General features: G+C 40.1%; 1 protein-coding gene across 2 annotated transcripts in view; it reads left to right on the top strand.

Annotated features, from left to right (window-relative positions):
• Positions 1–19,206, top strand: part of trim67 (tripartite motif containing 67) — a 45,957-nt gene that overhangs the window by 10,255 nt on the left and 16,496 nt on the right. For both annotated transcript variants that reach the window (XM_084433075.1, XM_084433076.1), the window contains exons 2-3: positions 14,313–14,408; positions 16,567–16,689. In XM_084433075.1, coding sequence (XP_084289201.1) covers positions 14,313–14,408; positions 16,567–16,689 — 219 coding nt within the window. The remainder of the gene's footprint in view (positions 1–14,312; positions 14,409–16,566; positions 16,690–19,206) is intronic.

Genomic DNA, 19,206 nt, shown 5'->3' on the forward strand with positions numbered 1-19,206 from the left:
GTCTTCATAATATAACTAGGTACAAGTCTGGAAAGTTTGGTGTATATAGGTGCTACTGAAGTGGGGATTTCGGACTTGGAGTATGAGAGAAAAGTCATTTTGAGAAAACGGGCTTTAAAGATTTTTCATCAGCCAATGAGATTGCGCATTCAGCCCTTTTACTTTGACGATTGGTTGCTGATAAAAAGGAAATGACCATATTTGGATCCGACAGGATTGTACACAAGAGAGAGAGCTTCCTAACAGTGCATGTGATGACAGGCTGACGGCAGAGATCGCGGAGCAGCATGCTGATTTAGAACGCAAACTTTTGTAGAATTTATGAGAAATCTACAGACGCAAACAGACAAAGTGTAATAAAATAAAGACCTAAATGTGTATTTCGGACTTTTTTTCAACACAAGTGTGAAAGAAGACATGTTATTGAAGACAAATATCCAAAAATCTCAAAATTGACCAGTAAAAAAAAAACGATGTTTTTGCCTGCCGTGTCTCGCCTTAACAAATATCTTAGAATATAACATCCAAACAACTGAAGACCACTCAGTATTTATTGCATTCTAATCAGTTTAGCATGTACAGTAAGTCTCAGAAAGGACAGATTGCAATGGAAAACAAAGATGGACGTGAAAGAATCAAACCTTTTGTGTGAGTTGTATGAGAGCCCTGACAAACAGACTCTACATTTGACAGCAGGGGAAGGATCAAGGAGGATCAAGCTAGCATCAGCTGACTTATATTTGTTTGCTTCAAATTCATTTCATTGGTGCACATTTGTTTCACTATATTTCTTACTAAGCTAATTACAATATCTAAACCACAAAGTTAGTGACAACAACATAGTGTCAGCCCAGATCTGGCCCACATCTGGTACACATGGATTCCACACGGCCCAGATCCTGGGCCGACACTATGTTGTTGTCTGGGTTGTTAGTCTGTCCATCTTCAAATATTTATGTACAGTCAATATCTCATTATTTGCGTTGGTGTGACGTTTTAAATGTGTTTATTTTTAAAAACCAAGGCATTGAAGTTGTATGCCAGTGAGACAAAGTCAAAGTGATTGCATCTCAAGTGCATTTAGCACTTACTTCTGTCAAGTAATGATTGTCCTTTTTATAGCTACGCACACATAGCTGCAGGCGTACACTGACTTTGCATCACATTTCTTTTTTGTTTGCAGTTGGGTCAGTAGTTTTACTGAAATCTCAAATAATATAAGCTAATGGAGAACGTCCCTCCTGGTAAAAGTATGTGACCCAATTTCTGGGTGTCTATATCAGTTAGGATGCTGCCTTAAAAAGGTCTCAGCCTATCAAGAGGTACCTCACTACATTTTGGAACAGAGTCAGAAAGGGAGGTAGTTTTGGATGTGTGTATGGTGAAAACGACCCACTCTTTAGTGCGTACTCCCCGAGGACTCACTATCAAGGTCACTACTACATCAGCACAGATTTGTATCGTCTTCTATCACTCACTCACTCACTCACTCACACACACACACACACACACACACACACACACACACACACACACACACACACACACACACACACACACACACACACACACACACACACACACACACACACACACACACACACACACACACACACACACGCGTTAAACAAACAGCCAGCCTCAGTCCAGCAAACATGCTGATAAGCTAAGTGCCCAATTGCCTTGTCAGAAAAATCAACCAGCAAGTTATTGAAATGTCCGTGATGTCACACACACACACACACACACGCACGCACGCATGCACACACACACACACACAAAGTGCTCATCTTCCACTGTCTATAAATTTAATTTAATTCATGTCTCATCAGCTCTTCGTCCCGTTGCTCTGCTGAAGTAGATAATGGGATAATAGCGCTCCACTTTTCCATGTGATTTCATATTAGCAAAGCCTTTTTCTCCGAGCTCTCCAAATTATCACAGAATCGCTGTTTCATTGTATCAATGCAGTGTTTTTCTACTTCTACATTTGCACGTATTCTTTTAGCAGACACCTTTTATCCCAAAGTGTATTGTCCAGCTTTTCATTGAGATTGAAATGATACAGTGACCCCTAAAATATATTTGTACACCTACGCCACATTTCAAAATGAATGTCACTAAGTTAGATAACAAAATATAAAAACCAATTATTGGCATTCACAAAGAGAATTTTAAATCAAAACATTTCACAAAAATGAGTTTGGATTTTAAATATTGTATATACAGTTTGGGGTCAGTGCATTTCTTTGGTCAAAAAGACTGTGTAATATTGTGAAATATTATTAAAATTTAAAATAACTGTTTTCAATTCTAATATATTTTAAAATGTAATTTATTCCTGTAATGCAAAGCTGAATTTTCAGCATCATTACCCGAGTCTTCAGTGTCACATGATCCTTCAGAAATCATTATAATATGCTGATGCTTTTATTATTATTATCAATGTTGAAATCAGAGCTGAATATTTTTTGGGATTTTTTTTTTTTTATGAATATAAAGTTCAATAGAACAGCATTTACTTGAAATAGAAAACTTTTGTAAGATTATAATTTTCAGCAATTTTACACATCCTTGCTGAATAAAAGTATTCATTTCTTTCATCTGTGTAAGCGACTCTGACCACATGACCTTTGCGCTGACTGTGGTCAATAAACTACAACTATATCTGTGACATTTTGCACTTTAAAGTCTGTTAACACTATTTTATCAAAGCAAGGGAAGAAAATCAGACCCATTTCTTTGTTTGATTCTTTGGCTGAAATTAGTTTGAGTAGTGTGAAGGAGAGGCAGATTGTGCAGGGTCTATGGACACAAAAGCAGGGGTGAGACAGTGACCCCTATGCATCATTGACCCCAGCAGTGTCCGGGTGTCTTCTTCTCGAACACAGGCACACCTACTGGGAGAAGTGGGCCATGAGAGGGGTATCTGTCAGGGTCTTGTTAGCAGGCTTGGACAGCTTTCCCTGGCAGATGGCACATTAATAGAGCGAGGAGATACGTCTGTGTGTGTGCTGCTTGTGTTTGTTTATGTGTGTGTGTTTCTTTCGTGATTTAAGACCCAGTGATCGAAGGAGGCCAGGGAAGGCCCAGAGGAAGGAGCAGGTGGGAAGGAAATGTGTGTGTGTATGTATGGACTGGTGCCAGGGTCTTTTCCACAGACTTGAGTGATCATTAGTCAAGCCAGAGTCCCATTCTCGGATGATTTTCACCCTCTATTGTGTGCATTAAAACAATGTTTGAATCAATTTTCTTGCATAAAAAGTTTAAAGTTCCTAAAGTTTAGGAATTATCATTTGAAATTTGACATATTTGTTTCGGATTCTTCTTAACAATTAACACTTTTATTAACAGTTCTCTTAGAAGACATGTTTTGAAAAAAAGGTAACACTTTATTTTAAGTTGACACAGTTACACGTTACTACATGTAGTAATAGCAGTAAATGATGAAACGAGAAACGAGAGAAACGAGGGCGCCGCCATCTTTAGAATATTGTCTTTGAACTTCCGTTTTTGCGGTCGCTCTGTATATTTCTATGGCATTGCTGTCCAGGAGTAATTAGCTTTTGAAGTGGATTTACTTAAAGTAAAGTTAACGAAAGTTATCATGAGGATTGTAATGTTTAAAGCAGATGTCTTAACAAATGTCAGTAGACCGGGAAGATTTTAAAACGTGCCGTTCATTCATAAATACATAAGATCGGTGTAAAAATACAGACCGGAAGACAAAAAACAACGAGCGCAGCGCTGAAAAGGGGCGGGGCTACATAAGGTCTATAGTAATGTAGTAAATTAATATTACTCAGTACTTATGTAAGTACAATGAAACTACGTTTCAAATAAGGTGTAACCAAAAAAAGAAATTCTGAATACTTTGAAAGTCTTTTAGAGGCAACATAAAAACAATATAATAATTGGCCTTTGTTTAATATTAAAGTGCCCCAATTATGTTTTTTTCAGATTTTACCTTTCATGTAATGTCATATAGCTATTTGCGAATTTAAAAGGTGTGCAAAGTTTCGAAGATCGAAGTGCACAACGTCTTACTTCCTTCACCATTCTATGTAGGTTTGTAATCAATTTGCCTAATGCCAGCCTATGGTCTTCATTGGCAAACGTCTACTTTGATTCTTTAAGGTGCATACATATTTTTGACTGTGTTAAAGCACAAAAATACCATAATATGTTATAGGATACATGCTTGTTTCTCTGAAAAACAATGCTACAGCCAGTTATTTTACTTTGAAATGCGTGTTTCCGTGTCGGAATGTCTGTTTTTATTTTGGTCTGTGCGATCCCACCCACTGCCACTTTACCCAAAAGTATTTCGACACCCCTAAGCAGCCATCTAAAAACGTTTATTAAAACACGGATAAATCAACTCATCAACTTAAAGTGTAAGGCTTGTCACCTTCTATTGTCCATTGCGCTCATTCCTCTTGTGTGTTCTCAAACTGGCAACCAGTGTGAGCGTCGAGTCTGAGCAGGAGGGGACAGGGAAAACAACTCTTTCCAATATTTTGAATTTGGACTGCAGTACCCATTTCAACCACTAGCTGTCAATATTACATACTGGACCTTAAACACTGTGGTTGTAGCTGAGGCCTGGAAGAGTTTGGTTCTTGTAGACTGTTTTCAGCGCTGCGAATCCACTTTGCTGCACTTCAAAAGGACGAGGACTCGCGTAGGAATTGGTACAGAAAACCAACGCCATTGTTCGTATGTGTATCAAGTGCTGATGAAACCTCTGGAGCTGAAAATCAGATATGGTAATAGACATTTAGTTTCAGACATGCTCTGTAAGCGGTAGACCAATCACAACAGACTGGGCCATCTGACCAATCAGAGCAGACAGGCTCTCAGAAATTAGGGTTTTAGAGAGACTGAGGCGAATCCTTTATTCGAGAAAATTAAATAGTTTTTTTTTAACCTTGGATGCATGTAAACCTTTTGTACAAGACCTACAAAACCAGAAACCTTTAAAATAGCATAATAGGGACACTTTAAATAATGATACAAAACAAACCAAAATGTGGTAACATACGGTATTTCATTAATGCATTCATTCATTTATTTTTTATAAAATACAAAAAAATTAAAAGATAAATTTGATGAATTTCAACCAACTTTGTATTCTTACAATGTCAGTAGTAAAATTACAATGTGGTCTCTGTTACCTGCACCCAGATATCAACATTTTCATAAATCATATAAATCATGACATGGAAACTGAAGAAACATAGTACAATAGGTGTTTATGACAAAAACAAGGTTTCTTAATAAAACCGCAGTCTGTTATGCCTTCCAGTAGCCATTGCACTTAGTATTTATTAGTATTTCCATACTTTGCATTAATCCGTTTAATCCAGACTTGTTAAGTCTGACGATACTGTTTCCAGATCCAAATGCTCTAACAATAAACGGTACTAATATACACTGATGTATATTACTGTAATACTACAAAATAATCATGGTTCTATCTCCTAATATAGACTTGGACTTGGAAACAACTTAGAAGTCAATAACCTTGTTAATAGAACTTTTTTTGAATAGAACATATTAGCCTATTTATTGATCTTTTCACACTTTTCCCCCCTGATTTCCTGATCTAGTAATGAGTGCTATTTCAGTGTTCCTACTAAAGATGGATTACTGAATTGTGCATCTTGGTTTAGGTTCTCACACCAACTGTTGTCAAATGTCGGTCAGACTTGAGCTCAAGTTGAGGGTTTTATTAGAGCTCAGATCAGAATTAGATAGTTGGCACCAGGGGCGGCGCCAGCCGATTTTGCCGGGGCTTCAGCCCCGAATGTTTTGAGTGTAGCCCCGAATGTATTTTGAGAAGTTGACTGACAAATATGAAACCGGACAATAGCCTATGTAAACCATGTAAATCATAAGTTGCCTTATTTCATTGTGCTTTGGCTTTGCTGCTGTCTCTGACTGGTGATGGTTGAAATCTGTCTCACACAGAGACGCACCACGTGAGTGATTTCAGCCTAGATTAGAATATCTCCAGGATTTGCGCGCAACAGCAAACAATCTCACAGCAATTAATTCTTTTTTTTATAAATAACACAGTCAACAGCGCCGCACAGTCCTCTGTCAGATGAGATGTTGTCACGGTATATGTCAGAATCATAGAGTGTAAAGGGTCCGAATAGCCTATATAACTCAGAAAAACTAACTTTCCTGTCGTGTCAGCCGTGTGCTCGAGCCTCGAGGCGCGCACTCTTCAATATCACGCGCAAATGCAATCAATACATCTAGCCTAAATGATCGTTCATGACATTCTTTTAACTATAAGCAACTCAATTTGTCTATATCTGTAATATTATTTCCTTTGTATAATGAGCTTGTCTCTGTTTTAAATTATATTGTATTCTTATTGTGAGTGCATGTGAACTGCTGCGCAGTGATTTAGTCAGCTTGATTAACATTATTACAATGTATTCCTATTTAACACAAATGTCCTTTGCTAATTACAGAAACTATAAGCAAAATTAATAAGTATAAATATATATGTATAAGTTATATTTGTATGGTCCTCGAATGTGTTTGAATATTTCACCTGTCAACTGCTTGACAAATAATTTATGCTACTGCCCACTGACATGCTTTTAAAGCTATTGTTATCCATTTTTTTGGGGGGCCTTCAAACACCTTAAAATGCACATGTGTAGGTCCGAGAAATCCAAATTTTTTTATTTAGTAGGCTAACGTTTTAACAATAAAGAAACCATAATGCAAAGCTTTTGTTTGCTTTGAGATGATCAAGTCCAAATTATCCTAATTCTGCTGCATATGGATTATGGAGGTCTGGTAAACCTCTGGGCAGAGCTTCACGTGACTGAGTATTAAGTTGGCATGTTTCAATAATCTGCACAGACCCGATGTGATACCACCATCATTTAAATTGTTCAAATCCTGACAGATTTGTTTAGGAAAATATTAATGGGACACATTAAAAAGAGTTCAGTCATATTTGACTGAGTTATTGATTGAAGTGTCTGATGTTATATTGCATTAGTGAATGTGTTAGGACTAGTTTAATCGGTAGTTACGTTGAGTATTGTAGGTATTGTGTTAGTTGTTGGGAATGTTGTGTGGTATTTCAGAATGTTTGGAATGTTTTGTGGGGCTTTGTGGGTCTTTGAGAAGTGTTTGAGGATATTGGGATTGTGGGGTGTGTTTAAGAATTCTGGGGAAAGGGTAAAGTTAGATTGCTGGACTGGATCATAATCCTTTGATCCAGGATATTTGGTGGTGTTTGAGGATTTTTTTAAGATGTTGGGTGTGTTGAGCGGTGGTTGAAGATGCTGGGTGTTTTTAGCGGTGGTTGAAGATGTTGGGTGTGTTGAGCAGTGGTTGGCTGTGTTGAGCGGTGGTTGGGTGTGTTGAGCGGTGGTTGAAGATGCTGGGTGTGTTGAGCGGTGGTTGAAGATGTTGGGTCTGTTGAGCGGTGGTTGAAGATGCTGGGTGTGTTGGGCGGTGGTTGAAGATGCTGGCTGTGTTGAAGATGTTGGGTGTGTTGAGCAGTGGTTGGCTGTGTTGAGCGGTGGTTGGGTGTGTTGAGTGGTGGCTGAAAATGCTGGGTGTGTTGAGCAGTGGTTGAAGATGTTGGGTGTGTTGAGCGGTGGTTGGCTGTGTTGAGCGGTGGTTGGGTGTGTTGAGTGGTGGCTGAAGATGCTGGGTGTGTTGAGCAGTGGTTGAAGATGTTGGGTGTGTTGAGCGGTGGTTGGCTGTGTTGAGCAGTGGTTGGGTGTGTTGAGTGGTGGCTGAAGATGCTGGGTGTGTTGAGCAGTGGTTGAAGATGTTGGGTGTGTTGAGCGGTGGTTGGCTGTGTTGAGCAGTGGTTGGGTGTGTTGAGTGGTGGTTGAAGATGCTGGGTGTGTTGAGCGGTGGTTGAAGATGTTGGCTGTGTTGAGCAGTGGTTGGGTGTGTTGAGTGGTGGTTGAAGATGCTGGGTGTGTTGAGCGGTGGTTGAAGATGTTGGGTGTGTTGAGCGGTGGTTGGCTGTGTTGAGCAGTGGTTGGGTGTGTTGAGTGGTGGTTGAAGATGCTGGGTGTGTTGAGCGGTGGTTGGCTGTTTTGAGTGGTGGTTGGGTGTGTTGAGCGGTGGTTGAAGATGCTGGGTGTGTTGACCGGTGGTTGAAGATGTTGGGTGTGTTGAGCGGTGGTTGAAGATGCTGGGTGTGTTGGGCGGTGGTTGAAGATGCTGGCTGTGTTGAAGATGTTGGGTGTGTTGAGCGGTGGTTGAAGATAGGATTGGGCGATGTCCCCTAAAATAGCAGTTGACGATGTTTACAGTAAAACATCGCGATGGACGATGATATCGTCGTTGGGGTGGAGGGTATACGTGCTTTTTTTCAATACAATTTCAACAGTAGTAATTATTAGGTCCATAGACAACTAAAAACAAACACATATTCAGCAAACAATAAATAAGTTGCAATATGGAATTAATTGTGCAGGGCACTGTGAGGTTGATTTGATGAGCATAAATCGTCTTCTTGTGCGCGTGTGAGAGCGAGAGAGAGAGAGAGAGAGAGAGAGAGAGAGAGAATGCACACAGTACTTACATCTGCTGTGTTTACGGGAATACTAGACTTGGCATTTTGATATATTTCTGTGTTTATTTGGACGTTTAGGTGCGCAACCGAAGACAAAGGCTACTATGCTTGTCCGTGTTGCGCTCGGAGCACGCGCACAGCATCCTGTCAATAGAATTAATTTCTCTTTCGCGACTTATCGCGGTTTTAATATTTCTTTTCAACATAAAGCACATCCTGCTCTTTTCTTTCTCATTCATTCATGTTTTGTTATTAATAACTAAAATGGTTTTCGCCATTACCTTAAACAAGCTGCAGCTGCTTGAATCCCAGTGCAGGAGCTGTAGGTTACCAGAAACGTAGTGGTTAGTTGATTGCTGTGGTGACTCGTGACACTCGCGATCAGCACTGAACACGCACTTTTGCCGGTACAACTTTAATATTATTATTATCATAAACTTTTCAGTAACTTCGGTATGCTGCACAACAAGGGAATTGTAATTGGCTGCTTTTTCTGCAGAGAGCCGATCTCTGGTGATGTGTCTTAATTTTTTTTATCGATCGTTTGTTTTTAAAGGGTGAGAGACCTCGCGAGTCGCGAGCCATAGGTTCCCAACCACTGGTGTACACGAATCAATAGATTAAATTACGTGACCATTTCACGAACTGCCGTGAGACTAGGCTGGTCTGACAGGGTGGGGGCGTGGCATCACAATGGTGGCTTTCCATCGTGATGTCGGTCAGCCAGTTGAAGTTGCACAAGCCTAGTTGAAGATGTTGGGTGTGTTGAGCGGTGGTTGAAGATGTTGGCTGTTGAGCGGTGGTTGAAGATGTTAGGTGTGTTGAGCGGTGATTGAAGATGTTGGGTCTGTTGAGCGGTGATTGAAGATGTTGGGTGTGTTGAGCGATGGTTAAAGATGCTGTGTGTGGAGCAGTGGTTGAAGATGCTGGGTGTGTTGAGCGGCGGTTGAAGATGTTGGCTGTTGAGCGGTGGTTGAAGATGTTAGGTGTGTTGAGCGGTGATTGAAGATGTTGGGTCTGTTGAGCGGTGATTGAAGATGTTGGGTGTGTTGAGCGATGGTTAAAGATGCTGTGTGTGGAGCAGTGGTTGAAGATGCTGGGTGTGTTGAGCGGTGGTTGAAGATGCTGGCTGTGTTGAGCGGTGGTTGAAGATGCTGGGTGTGTTGAGCGGTGGTTGAAGATGCTGGGTGTGTTGAGCGGTGGTTGAAGATGTTGGGTCTGTTGAGCGGTGATTGAAGATGTTGGGTGTGTTGAGCGGTGGTTGAAGATGCTGGGTGTGTTGAGCGGTGGTTGAAGATGTTGGGTCTGTTGAGCGGTGGTTGAAGATGCTGGGTGTGTTGAGCGGTGGTTGAAGATGTTGGGTCTGTTGAGCGGTGGTTGAAGATGCTGGGTGTGTTGAGCGGTGGTTGAAGATGCTGGCTGTGTTGAGCGGTGGTTGAAGATGCTGGGTGTGTTGAGCGGTGGTTGAAGATGTTGGGTCTGTTGAGCGGTGGTTGAAGATGCTGGGTGTGTTGAGCGGTGGTTGAAGATGTTGGGTCTGTTGAGCGGTGGTTGAAGATGCTGGGTGTGTTGAGCGGTGGTTGAAGATGCTGGCTGTGTTGAGCGGTGGTTGAAGATGTTGGGTCTGTTGAGCGGTGATTGAAGATGTTGGGTGTGTTGAGCGGTGGTTGAAGATGTTGGGTCTGTTGAGCGGTGATTGAAGATGTTGGGTGTGTTGAGCGGTGGTTGAAGATGCTGGGTGTGTTGAGCGGTGGTTGAAGATGTTAGGTGTGTTGAGCGGTGATTGAAGATGTTGGGTCTGTTGAGCGGTGATTGAAGATGTTGGGTGTGTTGAGCGATGGTTAAAGATGCTGTGTGTGGAGCAGTGGTTGAAGATGCTGGGTGTGTTGAGCGGTGGTTGAAGATGTTGGCTGTTGAGCGGTGGTTGAAGATGTTAGGTGTGTTGAGCGGTGATTGAAGATGTTGGGTCTGTTGAGCGGTGATTGAAGATGTTGGGTGTGTTGAGCGATGGTTAAAGATGCTGTGTGTGGAGCAGTGGTTGAAGATGCTGGGTGTGTTGAGCGGTGGTTGAAGATGCTGGCTGTGTTGAGCGGTGGTTGAAGATGCTGGGTGTGTTGAGCGGTGGTTGAAGATGCTGGGTGTGTTGAGCGGTGGTTGAAGATGTTGGGTCTGTTGAGCGGTGATTGAAGATGTTGGGTGTGTTGAGCGGTGGTTGAAGATGCTGGGTGTGTTGAGCGGTGGTTGAAGATGTTGGGTCTGTTGAGCGGTGGTTGAAGATGCTGGGTGTGTTGAGCGGTGGTTGAAGATGCTGGGTGTGTTGAGCGGTGGTTGAAGATGTTGGGTCTGTTGAGCGGTGATTGAAGATGTTGGGTCTGTTGAGCGGTGGTTGAAGATGCTGGGTGTGTTGAGCGGTGGTTGAAGATGTTGGGTCTGTTGAGCGGTGGTTGAAGATGCTGGGTGTGTTGAGCGGTGGTTGAAGATGCTGGCTGTGTTAAGCGGTGGTTGAAGATGTTGGGTCTGTTGAGCGGTGATTGAAGATGTTGGGTGTGTTGAGCGGTGGTTGAAGATGTTGGGTCTGTTGAGCGGTGATTGAAGATGTTGGGTGTGTTGAGCGGTGGTTGAAGATGCTGGGTGTGTTGAGCGGTGGTTGAAGATGTTGGGTCTGTTGAGCGGTGGTTGAAGATGCTGGGTGTGTTGAGCGGTGGTTGAAGATGCTGGCTGTGTTGAGCGGTGGTTGAAGATGTTGGGTCTGTTGAGCGGTGATTGAAGATGTTGGGTGTGTTGAGCGATGGTTAAAGATGCTGTGTGTGGAGCAGTGGTTGAAGATGCTGGGTGTGTTGAGCGGTGGTTGAAGATGCTGGCTGTGTTGAGCGGTGGTTGAAGATGCTGGGTGTGTTGAGCGGTGGTTGAAGATGCTGGGTGTGTTGAGCGGTGGTTGAAGATGTTGGGTGTGTTGAGCGGTGGTTGAAGATGCTGGCTGTGTTGAGCGGTGGTTGAAGATGTTGGGTGTGTTGAGCGGTGGTTGAAGATGCTGGGTGTGTTGAGCGGTGGTTGAAGATGTTGGGTGTGTTGAGCGGTGGTTGAAGATGCTGGGTGTGTTGAGCGGTGGTTGAAGATGCTGGGTGTGTTGAGTGGTGGTTGAAGATGCTGGGTGTGTTGAGCGGTGGTTGAAGATGTTGGGTGTGTTGCTGGGTGGTGTTTTTAAGATGCTGGGAATGCTTGGTGGTGTTTTATAATTATGTTCTGTTTTATGCTTGGACTTTTATGTTTACATTTTTGTTTCTTTGTTCCCTTTGATTTTTTTTTTTTTGTCCTTAGTAGTTTTATTTAGAATTGTTTCCCTGTGATTGTCTCCCCAGGTGTTTTCTTGTTCTCTCATTAACCCTCATGTATTTAAGATCTGGTTTCCCTATGTTTCATTGTCAGCTGTTGTTTCCTTGGAATCGGTTCATGTTTTGGATTCTTTGTTTTTCTTGTTATTTATTAAATATCTGCATTTGGATCCATTGTTTTCTCATGCTTTCTTGGACCTGCTTGTTACAAGAATGCTCATTTATGTTCGATCTTTTGAGGATTTTGGGATTGTTTGGGATTGATGAGTAATGTTGGATTGGCATGGCCAGATCAAGTTCATGTGAGGCCCCCGGGCAGTGGGTCTTTATCTTTATTTTGGTGTTATTTCATTAGAATATAGCCTAAGGCTATTTTTGAATGGCTGTCAAAAGTGAAACACACTTCTTGCCCGCATAATGTTTTAGCTATGGCATGTACCAACAGGGACTAACTGCCTATGCTAACTAGCCAAACCTTGACCTCCTGAATTGGAAGATTTTGGGAATCTGGGGTATGTTTCAGAATGGTGGCAATGTTGGGAGTAGGGATGGCAAAAACTATCTTGACCGACCACCGAGCCTCATTAGCCGGTTGAAACCGTTAATCTGAAACTGAAATAGTTTAAAATATGCTACGCTATTTGAAGCCAGCCATTAAAGTAAGCCAGCCATTTCGAGCCGCGCCTGCAATTTCGCACCTCTGTCGCATCTCTTTGCTGCTCTGCCTCCCGCTCGCTCACACACACGTCACTTTTTTAAAATCCCCTACAGCGCGAAACATGAGTCCCGCAAACGCGGCGCCAAGGAGCTTGTATGTAATCGGAGGACAAATGGCTCCTTAGTTTCGAAATGGTTTGGGTACAAGGTGATCGCGTTGAAAATAAAGGCGTTTGTCTAGCGTTAGAAACTCACTTGAAACATTGCCGCGGCTCATTTAAGAAAATGACAGCTCCGAAGAGACGCCGCTTTAGTTTGAGGTAACGTTAGTGCTAACAATAATAAAGAAAGATGATCATCATCACCTTACATCATAGATGATGTGCTACTACTGTATTTAAGCACTGTGTCACACAAGTTGCAACTTACATCTGTGTCATTCTTTTTGGTGAAATGGTCCCACACACTACTTTTCTTTGCACGCTTCATCCTGTCGTCTGCCCTGGCTCTCTAACCTCGAGTGTTTTAGCCTGTAGCCTTTACTTTTCGCAAACCTTGTGAGCGCGCAAACCCAAAGCGCTGCCGCCGCTCGCGCCAAATGTTTTTATTGGTTTATTAAGTACAAACAGGCGAGTTTTGAAAAATTGAGTGTGAGGGATTTGTTCACTTCACACAAAAAGATCTTGGAATGAGATGGCTAACTGTAGTAGCGTTTAGTTCACTGTCTATAATAGCCTAATTTAGAGATCACTTTTTTCTTTTTTTTTACGACTACCGACAACTTTGATCGGTTAACGTTATACAGTCAACCATCGGTCAAACGGTCATCGGTTAACATCCCTAGTTGGGAGATATTTGAGAATGCCATGTAATATTGCATTGATAAGGACTCTAAATAATGGTTGTATTTTAGGATGCATGAAATGTTAGGTAGTGTTTAATGATGCTTGTTGGACAGTGTTGGAGAATGCTGGGAATGTTCAGTGAGATGTAGTTGGTGAATGTGCTATAGCTACATAAACTTGTGCAGGCCTGTGAGGATGGTGTCTAGTGGTCATGTATGATTCAATTTGTGTAATGTGATGTTAGTGTGCAAAATAGATATAAGGTGTAGGCTACTACAATTTTTCAACTGTTTTATATAGCATGAATAGATTAAAGTCCCCCTGTGGTGAAAATCAAGCTTTTAATGTTGTTTATATGTCTATGTGGTGTTTTAATATGCTTTAAGACAAACCATGTGCAAATTCATAAGTCAACACCATTGCTGAGTATTTTCTCCTTAAAACTGCAGTGAACCAAAGACGCGGTTTGAAATCGCTGGTGTTTCTGATGTCACAAGCTACCTTGTAACCAATCAGGTCAACATGTGATCGTTAAAGAGTGGATCTCTGAGCTGGTGTGAGTGAGTGGAGGTGGGGCTAATTTATATATTCATAGAACCACGAATACTAAATGAGGCAAGGGTGTAGAGTTACATTCAAGCTATTTTAAGGCATGAAGATTTTCTTTTTAAGGAAAAAAAAACGTTTAAATATGTCGTTTTGATGATCAAAGATGAGTATTAAGGGATAAAAATTCATTTTAGGAATCAAAGATGAGTTTGAAGGGATAAAATGATTGACTACAGGGGGACTTTAATTCAATTTAATTTACATTACATATATTCACTTACAGCTCTATCAACAAATGTTTTTAGATGAAAAGATTTTGAAGCATGTTAAGCATGTGACCCGTGTTTTTGTGTGCAGTGTCAGCTGTCCCAGGCGTTGAATGGAGTGTCTGACAAAGCCAAGGAGGCCAAGGAGTTCCTGGTGCAACTGAAAAATTTGCTTCAGCAGATACAGGTAAACTCTTCAACAGGCTTTGTTATGTGTTATGATGTATGAGAAATATAAAAAATGATGTAAACTCATAAAATATTAAATTCTTACATAGGAGTATCACTATGTTTTGAACACTTATGAATAAAAAATTGCCTTCACATCAGAGCAAAAATAATAAGATAATCAAAACAGCCATGCTAGCAGCACTCAACTATTAGCATGTCCTCTTTGATTTGCGAGTGTTCATTAAAGATGCAAATGAATATCTCGTTAAAAATGAAGTGGGGTAATTATGATGTTCAGCATGTATCCAACAAACACTCCATATGTCGGATGTTAACATGAATTTTGTTAGCATGTTTTTGCATTGAACATCAAAGGTTTTCAACCAGGGATCCATGGGGGTCTGTGCAAGGGAGTCTGTAGGCAGAGAAAACAAAGGAATACAAATATAAAAATAGTTTAAATGTGACAAGTTTGGAACCTTATCTCTAAAGCATAATAGAACGTAATGTAATGTTGAAATACAATGTTATTGGAGAAATTTTACATTATACTGGGAATCCCTAGAGCATGGTTGGACAAACCCTGTCTAATCTAGAGAAATGATGAAACTGATGTAGCTTAACATTCATTTGTATTGAATGCTGTGTGAATTGCTGCACACAATCCATACATGCATTTATGTCACGAGTTTTCAAGTGTATTCTGCCTGGAGACCACCAGGATTATGAGCTCTGAGCTATTTTTACTTAAGTGGAGAGTTTAATGCCTTTTCATACTGACCAGCAGCAGAGGGAAGAGAGAGAGGGGGAGAGAGAGAGAGAGGGAGAGAGAGAGAGGGAGGGAGAGGGAAAGGGAGAGAGAGAGAGAGAGAGAGAGAGAGAGAGAGAGAGAGAGAGAGAGAGAGAGAGAGAGAGAGAGAGAGAGAGAGAGAGAGAGATTGTCTTTGAAAGCCTCTGTAAGTAGACTTTGAACTAAAGTGCTGGAGTGATCAGTGATTTTCAATGTAATGTGACATTCAAGCATACACAGAGACAAGTCCTGCAGAAGGACTATAGTCTTATAGCCTGACCTCTTATTTTAAAATATAGCTACCAGTCACACATACTCTTATCAAACATCTCCTCTTCATTATTTTCGTGTAGAAGATGAAATGACTCAGTCCCATCAGCCCTAGTGTCAGTGTGTGGGTGTATGTCTCACATCTGAGTCACATCCATACTCAAAGTGAATGAACGATTGGTTCAGTTCGTAACTCCTACACCACAGACGATCTCAAACTGATCTTTGCCAGTTTAACAAAATTAACTTTAAAGCTGAAGTGTGTCATTTCTGTGGCACTAGGGGTACAAAACAGAATAGCAAAAGATTCAAATACTCACTCTGTCTTTCATTGCTTGCAAACTCCAGCACCAAACTCGCATGATTGGTTGTTTCCATAGTCCAGTTTGCCGCTTCTGGTGGATGCCATATTTGAGTATTTTTATCTGTTTCCTGAAGCCTCATTCCATTTCTGACATACTCCCTTGTGGGGCTGTCAAAATGGCTGAAAAACTGAATTTGAATTTTATACTTAGATATTACTAATATTCAGATTATATTTAAATTTAAAATACATCATTTCAGTTAGGGGGGAAAAGATTTCAGCTTGTCTCCTGAGGCCACAATAGGGCGCAATGAGCAAAATATGAATGCTCTGCATTAAATTGTTTATTCAAAGCAATGAAATAACATGACTGTCTGTATAAAAAAGTGCATAACGTTTAAAACAACGTTTATAATTAGTTAATGCAATTAATTATCTAAGTTGATTTGACAAAAGAAAAAAGTCAAAACATGTTTAAATGATTTGTTATCGCAACTTTTTTATTTTGTAAAATCAACTTAGATAATTAATGTGGTTCAGATAACAAAATATTTTGAGTTGCTATTTATTAAACCAATCCCTTTCATTGTATTAACTAAACATTTTCAATTTCAATGAACTCAAAGTTAAGGCAACCAACTTACTTTTTTAAGTTAAACCAACACATTTTTTTTTCAGTGTAGGGTTAGGGGATGGAACATACAGTTTGTACAGTATAATGGAAGGCACTATGGAGAGTCCCCATAAAACATGGAAACCCAAGGTGTGTGTGTGTGTGTGTGTGTGTGTGTGTGTGTGTGTGTGTAACAGGAGAACGGGGTTGAGTTTGAGGCATGTCTGGTCGCTCAGTGTGACTCTCTGATTGAAGCGCTCACTCGGCAGAAGGCCAAACTGCTCACCAAGGTCACAAAGGAGAAAGAGAGCAAACTGAAGGTAGGTCAACACACACACACACACACACACACACACACACACGCGCACACGCGCACATCTCTTTTCACTCATTACTATTCTAAACACCTTTTGACAAGGGTCCACAAACCTTTTTTGTGGTTGTAGTAGTAATTTTAGCATCATCTTAAAATCATTCAAAAGTTCAACTTTGACTACTTTTAAATTTTGCAGCAGCAAGTTTATTTCCTTAATCAGTCACATGATATAGCCTGCTGCTTCACCACACAGATGGGATAAAGGTAGAAAGAGTTTCTGTAATACTGTAAATAATACATTGTAAGTGTCGTAACCATACGGAAAGCAGATTGAGTTTTTGTGTCATCTGTGTGACTCCATATGGACAAAATAAAGTGAGATTTATTTCATCTAACTGTATGTAAGGAATGAAACATTATTTACTCAGTGCTTGATCAAAAAATTGCACTAGTAGCATATCTGAATGCTTTTAAATGATTTGTTTTTCAATCATTCATTTATTTTTTTAGTTTAATGTATTTTTTTGGGAAGTTGCACAAGACAATACTTAAATCAGCATGAATATTCTGGTGCCATTGTCATCAGCTCTAGTTGTATCGAGGACCATATCATCCGCAATCCAATCTATAAGTAGTTGTACTATTGGCAACAAATTTTCTTAGTGATAGATGTTTTTTGTTCCTGCATCTTCCAGGGTCTGTGTGCAGTTAATCAGATGAAGTGTTCTTGTGTTTACAGCGACATGAGACGTCATTTTCTACTCTAATTCTTTACTTCCACGCCAGTAGTCTGACAACCGAGCTTTACGCATGCCCTCTTTCACCACAATGAACAGAGGATGACGGGGGTGGGGGTGTGGAAAGGAAACCCGCACAAGTTATTTGTGGTTCTTACAGTATGTTACAGAGTTAATCCATACATTGCTCTATAGATTACAGAGATGCAAGATTATATTGTGCTTTAAGAGCACTGACATGAACTCTGGTTAGACAGGAGAGCAGAAGAATTTAGGTTACCCTGGTACATCTATCGCTCGTTTCACATTGAACATCAGTTCATTTGATACAGATTAGAGACAGAAGGCTTACTCTGTGATTTTTAATCACAAAGAGGCTGGTAAAAAAAAAAAAAAAAAGAGAAATTAAAAATAAAGGGCATCTATTTTTCTTCATATTTCCATATTCACAACCTCACATTAACAATGTCTTTAAGCATGTATTTTTAATGTATTAAGGTATAATTATTCAGTCATTTATACCTTAAATGGTTAATGCTGGTTATATGATAAATTAATGTTTGATAAATTAAATCAAACATTCAGTTCTTTGTATTTCAAAAACAAATATTAATAGAATACATGCAGTATTATTCATCATAGCTTATTATTTCAGTATTTAAAAGGAATTAACATTTAATACTACACTAAAACAGATGACTATATTTACACGCATGGCCTTATAGGGTTAGTTCACTTAAAAATTAAACTTCTGTCATCATTTCCCCTCATGTTGTTCCAAACCTGAATGACTTTATTTATTCTATGGACCATACAAATATATATTTTGAGGAATGTCTCGAGCTGTTTTTTTTTTTTTTTCTCTTTAAGTGACTTATAGCTTTTATACTGTACAACACACACACACACACTTTTTATAGTGTATATACACAGATATTATAGTTTAGTCTAAGATTTTGTGTTATCACACTCTCATATTAACATGTGTAAGGTTTTTCTTATGTCTGTATTAACATGCATTATATAATGTTTATTTTAGTGCAATGCCTTGCTCCATTAAAAGTGCATTATTATAAAATTATTTCTGTTGAAATGATTTTCTGTGATAATCTATTGAGTTTAACTTGTATTGAACCCGGAACATTCCCTTAATTGGCTGAGACTGAAGATCTTTGACAACCATACAAATCTTGGACCATATGCGTAAACATAGCCTCTTAAGAACTAGTCTGTCCAACTAGCAATTAGTTAACTATGGAAGTCAATGAGACCAGAAACTGTCTGGTTACTGATATTCTTCTGAATATCAGAAACTCGGCTGAATGGATTCGAAAACGGTAAAACTGAACTGTTTAACTCTGGGGGAGTTGTAAAATTAGTCTATTTCCAAAAAAAGTGGAGTATCCCTTTAAGGCTAATCAGTGTTTGGTTTCAGATTCAAATTGACCAATAGACCAATCTACCTTTTTGTGTAACTGACGTTAAAAAAATTAAGGCCAGTATTGTTTTTTTTTTTTTTTTTTTTTTTTTTTTTACAACTAACTTGTCTAGTTTTAGCAGTTTATGCAACCAGCCACTGGTCTTGGAACTCTCTGACAGTAGATGTACTGTATGTGAGTTTGTGTGATGCAGATATTGGTTATGTGACTCCATATCTCTTTTGTAGCATCTATCTGATGTGACACTCACCACTATGAGCTTGTCTCGTGAGAATGTCTCTTATGCTGCTGCTCAGACTGCTGCTATGTGTGTGATGAGAATTTACCCATGGCCTTTCTGTTTCA

Source organism: Rutilus rutilus (assembly GCF_951802725.1).
Source record: "Rutilus rutilus genome assembly, chromosome: 15".
Taxonomy (NCBI): Eukaryota; Metazoa; Chordata; class Actinopteri; order Cypriniformes; family Leuciscidae; genus Rutilus; species Rutilus rutilus.